Genomic DNA, 10448 nt, shown 5'->3' on the forward strand with positions numbered 1-10448 from the left:
GATATTTAATCCGAATAGCTGACACACAGATGTAATGTCTGGTTCATCTGTATCTAGCTAAATAAAATATTCTTCGCCATTAAAAAAGTTAAGTTGTGGCTCGTTCGTCGAGTCATCTTGTAAGTTCTTCTTCATAAATTGAAATCTTCTGGATAAATAGAATATAGAAACTTTATACCTTCTGAACTCGTGGACGTGCCACAAAAGATTATTTGTGCACTGAGGCTTGAACATATTAATAATGAACTTCTTTCAGGGGTGTGCAGCAGCATCTTGGAATTCTTCTGACATAAACTTCCGATAAATCATTTGACTTTCTTCATACGGATTCCGGTTACTTACTATTTACTGAGCTTTCTTATCTGAGTTGAGTTGTACCTCTTTAAATACAAATAGGCTTAACATATGCCTTTCACTTAGTTATTCTAAAAAGTGGAGGCATGGTTTCTTTACATAAAATTCGAAATTAAGAAATTATTAATATAGATATATAAATATACTACACATTTGGGTCTAAATGTTTGAAACAAAATATAAAATATAAAAAACATAACACAAAATAAATAACAAAATAATAAAAATTATTGAATATCTAAGTAAACAAAATATACACAAGGCTCGAAATGAAATATCTCGTATCAAATAACACATATTTCATGAATTTTGATTTAAAGAAATATACATATTTTTCGTATTATTTACCTAATTTTATTATTTTAATAATTTGGTGATATGAAGAAATTTGTACTTTGAAAAAGATGATTTATGATCGTCCTAGTTATTTCCACAACTTAAAAAACCCGATTTCAAAATTTTAAAAGCCCATTACATATATTCTCGAGAGCCCAACGAGTCCCAAAATTGGCATATTTAAACATCCCAAAGCATGAGGGTTTCTCTATTTAGCCTGGTGGTTGCGCCACATTGCTTGTGCCTCTACCCTTTTGAGAGCTGCTATTATGAATGATGAGTATATTATATATCCCCATGATACATTGGGTAAGTCTTATAAGTAGATTGAACAATTTATTTAACTTGTGATTTAAATCGATTTCAATCGAATCCTTAATTGGCTTATGATGCATTAAAATTATGAGTTTTTGAAGAAATTAATATGTTTTGATGTACAAACAAACTCGAAGAAGCTCACCTCTCTTGGTCTAGGTGTTTTGATAGTCCTTATGATGTGCGATACTATGCAAGGGCACCGTTGTAAAGGTGAGTGTTATAAGACTCATTGATTCCTTTCCTTTCATGTACTAGCTATGTTTTTTTTTTTGTTAAAATTTTGTGATTAATCTTATTTGTTTGTGTTGGGTGGTCGGCATGTGGAAAAGCGGAAGGGTTTTCAAAACAAAGAAGAAATAAATAATGTATGAAGATGATTGATGCTAATTTTTTCAATTTACTAGACATGACATAAAATCTTAGAAAAATTGTAAAAAGTTGAGCTCACAACTTTATTGTGGCACATATTGAATTTTCTTTGCAAAATGCTATCAAGATTTTTTTTTATTATCTTCCAATTTATTTATTATAGATTTTTTTTAGTATAACTTACCTACCATATTCTTTAGTGTTCAACTAATATATATTGATAAAATACTTGTAGAAAATAATAAAGAAAATGCTCCAAAATGGATTGAGAATCCTTTTCATGGCATGTATGTTAAGGTATGTTATTTTTTTTTCATGGAAAGAAACTATTCAATGATACTGTATAATTGAACTAGGGAAAAAAATGCGCTCCGCGCGATTGAAAATACTACATATAAAACCTCTTGTCAATATTAATGAATTTTAATATTATTATCATAAAAATTAATGCCTATTATTTTAAGGGTTCGGGGCTCATATTCAATACTTTAAGCATGTAATTCACACTAAAACGTCAACAAAATAAGTAGGAAACTTTCTAATATTAACCGACCAATACTTTTTGTTTATTTCCTTAGTTGCGTTATGTTTATTTGCTTCTTCGGCATAAATCACATTCTTCATTGCCGAGTTATTGACACTCAGAACTAAATCCTAATAACACGCCAAGTTTTAGTTTTAAACTGTTCTAGACGGAACACGAGATCCCTTGTACATACTCAAACAACATACATGATTATATAAGTAAGAGCAAGATCTCCTGTGAGATGGCATCATTGCCACTGATGCAGAAATGAAGTATCACTCTCAAATGACCAGGGTATGTTGGAATAATCTTAAATTTAGTTATTAATTAATTATTAATTATTTGTTTTATTTAGTTAAGTTTTTATGTTACGTTTGAATAAGTCAGATAGTGGATAGTAAGAGTAGTTGGCTAGTTGTTTTATTTTAGGATTTCAGTTTCCTAGTTTAGTGCCACGACTTGTGTGTGCACAGTTTATATATATTCATGTACGTTGCTTTTTGTTGTAAGATAAGAAGTGCAGTTCTCAACATTCTATTTTTACTTTTCCCTGCATTTTGTTTTCTCAATCTTATATTATACATATTTTTATATTATACATATTTTTAGTTCCAACAGGGTATAAGTTAACTAATCAAATGTTTACAAAAAGTTTAAGCAATGCGCAAGGTTAACTTCTGATTTTTCCATCATCAATTTTTCTATCCGTCTTAGTGTTACGTACAGTCATCATTCATACGAGTTATCCAAAACTCGGATCAGAGAAAATGAAATTAAGCAGAATATATCCAAATCAACATATCAATATTTAATATATAAGAAAATTGTAGAGATCTGGACACTTTCAGATATCTTGGGTCATGGATCAGATGAGAGGTTGAGATCGCCACGCAAAACCTCTCCAAATATATCCTGCTCAGTTTATTTAGATTTTGAAAACAAAAATGGGTAAATATGTTACTCTGTTAAAGTGCCTTGAATAAATAGAAATATGCATTATACCGGAAGGTAGATATGTATATCTCACCAGCCCAAAATGGAGGCACTCCACTTAAGAGAATATATATATTAATAGCATCAGACAAAGCTTTCGCAAATTTATCATAAATACCTTCACCGAGTCTGAAAATCAAGACTCTGGGACAAAGGACTAATTGTAGAGTTTTTTCATCACTAAAAATTGACGCAACTTTGTAAGAGATCGGGACCAACTCAATACTGACAGAGGGAATTAAAGTTGATAATGATTTTTCAAACCAATCAAATACAGCCCAGAAAACTGATTGCTGAATATACCAATACTGAAATATATAACGCACTTGAAAAAACATATTTTATTGTAGCATCATACAGCCAATTAGAACCTCAATTGCATTTTTTTACGCATTTTATAGGAAGACTGTTAGCTGGTTGTAGTTACCTTCTTGCACGAGAATTGTATTTGCACAGATGCATCTTTGCCCAGTATTACGAAACTTAGTCCCCAGCTGCAGTTACATATTTACGCAATAGTAAATAATGAACCAAACTTTTGCTCCCTAGCAGTGGCGGCGGAACCAGGACTAAATCTTAGGGGGGCCTCAAATTCGGAAGCAAGTGAGATTGTAAAGGACTGATTGAATAGGGACAGTCGGAGAGAGCAGGTTGCAGGCCTGTGAGAAGTGAGCACTAGGAGCCGGCCGCTGGGAGTGAGAGCGCAGCTGAGCAGGTTGTCGCGGGTTCACGACTGAATGAATTTATCCCAGTGAGATGCTGAGTTAGGGTATTGTCAAGTGTGTGCGTATGACTTATGAGTATCTGTTTGAATGTATTCCCTCCATCCCAAATTAGATGATCCTTTTGCGAAAAAAATTTATTCAAAAATAGTTGAGCCTCTTTCTTTTCAATGCATATTTATTAACAATCTTCCATTCTTATCCTTTCTTATTTATCATTTTCAATGTACCATCCAGCTAATATTATAGAAAGTCAACACATAAATATGGGCAGAGATACTCCTTAATATGTGTGAAATGAGCAAAAAGCTCATCTAAATTGGGATGAAGGGAATATTTGTTAATCACTTTTTAGACTAAGAGCAAGTCCAAAGTAGAGAGAAAAAGAGAGTATGTATAAGAATTTATTATAAAATATAGGATAGAGCAAGGAGAGAGAGGTGCCTCATAAATAAGGGTTGAAGAGGTTGTCTTAATGATATAAGGCATCATTAAAACATTATTAGATCAACATTTTTCGTCAAATGCCCTAAATTATGACTTAGGACATGTTATAAGGTATTTCTTGGACTCGTTTGAAGTGCCTAAATTATATTGACATAAATAATTCAGCATGGGCTGAAAAAAAAATATCCATTGATTTTTCGAGGTTAGGAGGCTCTAGCATCGCCTAGCACCCTCTGGTTCCACCACTGCTCCCTAGTACAAAACAGAATCAGTGAAAAAGGCACAAAAACTTGTGCAAAAATAAACAAAATATATAAGTCTCTGTGCACTGCTATTTTGATTTAGATCAACCGCACCCAGCTATATGCTCATACAAATAGCACAATATTGTCAAAAAAACCCTCAACATAGAAAAATAAAGATTGGAACAAACATATCAGCTTACAGTTCCTTTAACGGCTACTCCAAGCTCTGCATCATCAAAAGTTATGCAAGGCGCATTTCCTCCAAGTTCAAGGGACACCTAAAGACACAGTACATAAAAGAATGGGCACACTAAAACCATATATAAGTCAACTTGTATCTGCCAGTCGTTACCTTCTTAACAGTCCCAGCAGCACCTGCCATCAGTTTTTTGCCAACAGCTGTCGATCCTGTGAATGTGATCTTTCTTACCCAACCATGTTTTGGAACATATAAGATTCCGCCATTCCGGTAATTTTAATATCTCTACTATAGGATTGTCAATTTAACCTTCTGTGTGTGTGTGTGGGGTGGGGGGGGGGGGGGTTGTATATAACAATAATAGTGCCAATCACAAGTAAAGTTACCTAAGTGCTTGCAAGTAAAGCATCCCAATTTCAGGTGCAATTCCCATAACCACATTCACTACACCCTACATAATATAATAAGTTACAAAAAAAATTATAAACGATAATAACATACAAGGAAAAGAAAAAAGACAGAGAGACTGGCAGACCGCAAATATAAGTTAGTTCGGCTAGGGTCGTGCGACAGCCATACACATGCAAATTGAGTAAGTAGTAAATACATGATTATATAAGAAAGCAAGAGCCAGATCTCCTCTACAGATGGCATCATTGCCACTGATGCAGAACTGAAGATCCTAAATGTTAGATGAAAGATGTTAGAATTCAAACCCGTTGTACAAGTATGCAGCTAGCTAGGTCAAAGACAGCTAAGTTGAATAAAGCACACGGTTTGTAGAAATAAGTGTAGCTGAAATTATGGTGGGTACAAACGTGTGAAGTAATATTTATATGCATGCATGGAGCTAAGTATTTGAATAGGTGATAAGCTCTGTTGGAAATAAGGTGGGCTTTCAAGCAAGTGAAGTGAAACTTGTAGAGAGAAAAAAACAAGAGCTGAAGCTCTGTGTGTAACAAGAAAGGCTGAAGCCTAGTGTGTGTAACAAAATTATAAGTATTGTAGCTGCATGTTACATTAATATACAAATTGTGTGTTTGCATCTTAATATTATCGAAATTTTCGGTGCGAGGCCCATACACGTTTCTAACAAGTGGTATCAGAGCTAGGTTATTTCGAAGAAGAAAAAATGTCAAATATGATGGCGCAACCACAAATCCCAAAGTTGACGGCAACAAATTACGGGAACTGGAGTATCCAAATGAAGGTGTTACTCGGTTCATATGATAATTGGGATATTGTCGAAAGTGGGTATGAAAAGCCCGACGATAAAACCGTTCTTTCTGATGCGGAGAAAATGGCGTATGGCACATATCGTCCTTTGTGTGCACATATCGACTAATGTTAGAAGCACAGCCGTATGGGAGTTTAGTATTTTTCAGAACTGAGCAGAACACATCCTTCTCTTTATTCGACAAGTCAAAAATTGCTGCTCTGATTTCATGGTGTGTTCCGTCTTCTGATAGAACAGGATGAAGGGTTTTTCTTATTCCCATTTCTTGTAAGTCTTTACGAGCAGCAACATGATCTTTTGTCTTGCCACTCATATTGAGTAAAGTACCCAATATGTTATCACACACATTCTTCTCTATGTGCATGGCGTCAAGGTTATGTCGAAGTGGATTATGCTTCCAATAGGGCAAATCGAAGAAGATTGACTTTTTTTTGAAAGGGCAACCTTTTTGACTGTTACCCTTTTTCTTCTTCAGCCCAAACTGGTTTACATACCCAGACAACAACTCTTCGATGTCTGTTCCAGTTAAAATTGGAGGAGTATGCCCCTTTTCAATTGTGCCATCAAATCTTTTAGTATCCATTCTCCACTTGTGTGCAGGATCGAGAAACTTCCTATGGTTCATATAGCACATCTTCTTGCTATGTTTTAAATAATGTGATGAAGTTTCATAATGGCAGACAGGACACGCTAGTTTGCCTTTTGTGCTCCTGCCGGACAACATAGCATATCCCGGAAAATCGCTAATAGTCCATAGCACTCTAGCACGCAAATTAAAATCTTCATCAGCCAAGGCATCATACGTTTGGACGCCGACCTCCCACATTTCTTTCAACTTCGCAATTAAAGGTTGCATATACACGTCAATACTATTACGTGGTGATTCTGGACCAGATATTAGTGTTGAGAGAATTAGGTTTTCTGGTTTCATGCATAACCAAGGCGGGAGGTTGTAATTAACCAATATAATTGGCCAAGTACTGTGACTTAGATTCATTGAACGATAAGGGTTGAATCCATCTGCGGCTACCCCTAAACTAATGTTCCGATTTTCTGATGAAAAATCAGGATAGATGGCATCCATCGTCTTCCAAGACTGAGCATCAGCCGGATGTCTTAGCTTCCCATCCTTTTGTCGTCCCACGTCATGCCATGTCATTAGTTTTGAATAGTCCTTGCACATGAAAAACCTCTGCAATCTAGGTTTCAGAGGGAAGTACCTCATCACATTCGCTGGGACTTTGCGGATAACTTGCCCTTCATGACTAGCATCACTGCCTTTCTTTGCTGGTAACACCCACCTAGAAACACCGCAATTATCACATTATTCTTTGTCTTTATTGTCTCCCCAATACAACATGCAACTGTTTCGGCAGGCATGTATTTTTTCATAATGTAGACCTAAATCCTTGATCATGTTTTTCGCGGCATTCAGAGACAAAGGTAGGTGTGCATCAGGAAAGGCATCTTTTATTAACTCTAGTAGTTCCCCAAAGGCAGACTCGGAAATTCTGTGAGCACATTTTAAATGATAAAGTTTAATAAGGAAACTTAACCGAGAGAATTTAGTGCAACCGGGATATAGTGGTTGTTTACCCTCCCTAACATGGCGATAAAACTTTCTAGCCTCTGCATTTGTTAGACTTTCATAGTCATTTTCTAAATCTCGGAACTTTTTACCCGTACACTTGAACATTTCCCCTAAATTATCTTCAAAACCCTCCATGACGTCATTACTACCGTCTACTTTGGTATGTGAAACCTCACAGATCCATTTCATATGTAATGGAGATGGGCCACTACATATGAGATGATCATAGATAACAGTTTGAAGGTGCCAGTAACGGTTCACACATACTTTGCAGGGACACTTCATTTCTTGTCCTTTAGCATAAATTGGAAATGCATTTTCCAAAAATGCCTTTATTCCTGCTACATACTCTTTACTAGATTTCGGAAATTCTATCCAACTACAATAATCATCGTCCATTATAACACTCAATGATATAGCCTGCCAAGTTAAAAGATTATAAGTCTAGGCATACTTAGATTGCCCTAATGCGATGAAAACACTAATAGGGCAGCTAGTTTATATGCCTGATAAGATGAAAAAACTTAAACCAAAGGCATGCGCACAGTATAAACTCAAAGGCATACTCAGAGTATAAGATATTTCTAACATAACCCTATATATTTAAACATTGAAACTGCAGACAAATTGCAGATAAAATACATAATACACATAGTGACCAGTTAATAATTAATAATTACATGTAAATCTATAACTATAAATTACAGAGCATATCATCCAATACATACATACAAATAAATACGAGAGGGAGAGAGACAGAAGGAGAGAGAGACAGATAGGGAGAGAGAGAGAGAGAGAGGGAGGGAGAGAGAGAGGATACCCTAATTGTGCGCAATCGAACCCTAAACTCCAATTGAAGCTCTGAACTCCAACCCCCAAATTCCGAAACCCTAATTCCAAAACCCTAATTCTGAAACCCTAATTTCTAACCCTAATTCCGAACTTGGTGAGGTGAGGGTGAGGGTGAGGTGAGAGTGGGGTGCGGTGAGCGGTGAGAGTGGGGTGAGGTGAGAGTGGGGTGCGGTGAGCAGAGGGTGTGTCGGGGAGAGAGAGACAAGACTTGTCAATTTTGAGATAAGACTTAGCAATTTTGGGGGGAAAATATGCCGCCCATATTTTCACACACAATGTGTCAATTTTTTACATTTTTCAATAAATTTAAAAATAAATCAACATTTTATGTTACGATCCAACTACAATCCGGGCATTATATTTTTTGATTATTTTTTCCTAACATTAAAAAGGTCGTTTATTAACATCCGTACGGTTGGATCGTCCAAAAAATCGACTAAAAAAATCGAACAGTGAATATGTGAGTTGACCCGTTAACAGAATCATATCCTGTCATACGAAAACAGTTACGATCCGACTACGATCCGGGCATTATATTTTTTGATTATTTTTTCCCAACATTAAAAAGGTCGTTTATTAACATCCGTATGGTTGGATCGTCCAAAAAATCGACTAAAAAAATCGAACAGTGAATATGTGAGTTGACCAGTTAACAGAATCATATCCTGTCATACGAAAACAGTTACGATCCGACTACGATCCGGGCATTATACTTTTTGAATATTTTTTCCCAACATTAAAAAGGTCGTTTATTAACATCCGTATGGTTGGATCGTCCAAAAAATCGACTAAAAAAATCGAACAGTGAATATGTGAGTTGACCCGTTAACAGAATCATATCCTGTCATACGAAAACAGTTACGATCCGACTAGGATCCGGGCATTATATTTTTTGATTATTTTTTTCCAGCATTAAAAAGGTCGTTTATTCACATCCGTACGGTTGGATCGTCAAGAAAATCGATTAAAAAAATCGAACAACAAATATGTGAGTCGTCCCGTTAACTTGAAAATAATTCGACATTTTATGTTACAATCCGACTACGATCCGGGCATTATTTTTTTTTGATTATTTTTACCCGACACAAGTGCCATATCAGCAGAAGTGGGATCCACATGTGGGGACCACCTGCCACATCAGAACATGTGGGGCCCACTTCCGCTATAAATATCTTCGCTGCTCATCTGCTAAAACACACACCCCGAGCCACATCTTCTTTTATCATTTCCTTTTCTCATTTTTGTTTTTCTTTTATCATTTCCTCTCTTTCCCCTCTTCGCTTCCGAGCTTCCGACCTTCAACTCCTCCGAACTTCCGAGCTTCTTCTCCCAATTTATTCATTTTCTCATGTTTGAATTTCTTTTTCTCATGTTTGAATTTGATTATAACTGCTTTGTTTGAGATTTATTGCAGGGGAACTCAGATGCTTAAGCGAAGCTCAAAACTTAGATTGGAATGGAGCAGCTCGAAGCTCAAAACTCAGAGTTGACCAGGTGAGTCTCATGAGGTCCAAACCATGCGCCCAGGTGAGTTTCAATTTATGTGCTAATTGAATTCGATTTCAATTTATTCGAATTCGATTCTATTTCATTCTATTTCAATTTTATGTGCTAATTTCAGTTCTATTTCGATTCTATTTCAATTTATTCGAATTCGATTCGATTCAATGTGAGTTTAGGTGCTAATTATTCATTCTATTTCGATTTCAATTTTTGTGCTAATTTCAGTTCGAATTCAGAGTTAATTTTTGAGTTAATTTCAGTTTAGGTGCTAATTATTCAGAGTTGTGATTGATTGATTTTTGTGCTAATTTTTTGTTCGAATTCGATTTTAATTTTTGTGCTAATTTGAATTCGAATTGGCATAAATTGACTGAGTTAAGTCGAGAAGGTGTTGTAATGTAAAGCTTGTGTTGTAAAGCTTGTGTTGAAAAGCTTGTGTGTAAAGCTAATTTATGTTCTGTTGTTTTTTAAGAAATATGTGTGAAATTGTGTAAAGCTTTGTTTAAGATATTCATTGAAAACTAACCATATAACCATTACAAACCATATAACCATTACAAACCATATAACCAAACACTAACTACCAACGGTACTGGAAAATTTAAGCATTAAAAACCAAACACTAACTTACCAATTGTACTGGAAAACACTAACTACTGGAAAATAGGATGCTAGTAAAAACCCACTTTTTGGTTGTGTGTCTAAATGGAAAACACTAACTACTGGAAAATAGGATGCTACTGGAGAGGGTTGAGT

General features: G+C 35.5%; 1 protein-coding gene across 1 annotated transcript; it reads right to left on the reverse strand.

The window, feature by feature from the left end:
* Positions 1-4891: 4891 nt before the first annotated feature.
* LOC108198030 (uncharacterized) lies at positions 4892-7736 on the reverse strand. Its single transcript, XM_064083637.1, has 3 exons — positions 7148-7736; positions 5844-7033; positions 4892-4960 (listed from the first exon to the last, which is right to left on the reverse strand). Exons 1-3 carry the CDS (start codon positions 7734-7736, stop codon positions 4892-4894), a joined length of 1848 nt encoding a protein of 615 aa, XP_063939707.1.
* Positions 7737-10448: the final 2712 nt, after the last annotated feature.

This window comes from Daucus carota, chromosome 8 (assembly GCF_001625215.2).
Source record: "Daucus carota subsp. sativus chromosome 8, DH1 v3.0, whole genome shotgun sequence".
NCBI classification, from domain to species: Eukaryota; Viridiplantae; Streptophyta; class Magnoliopsida; order Apiales; family Apiaceae; genus Daucus; species Daucus carota.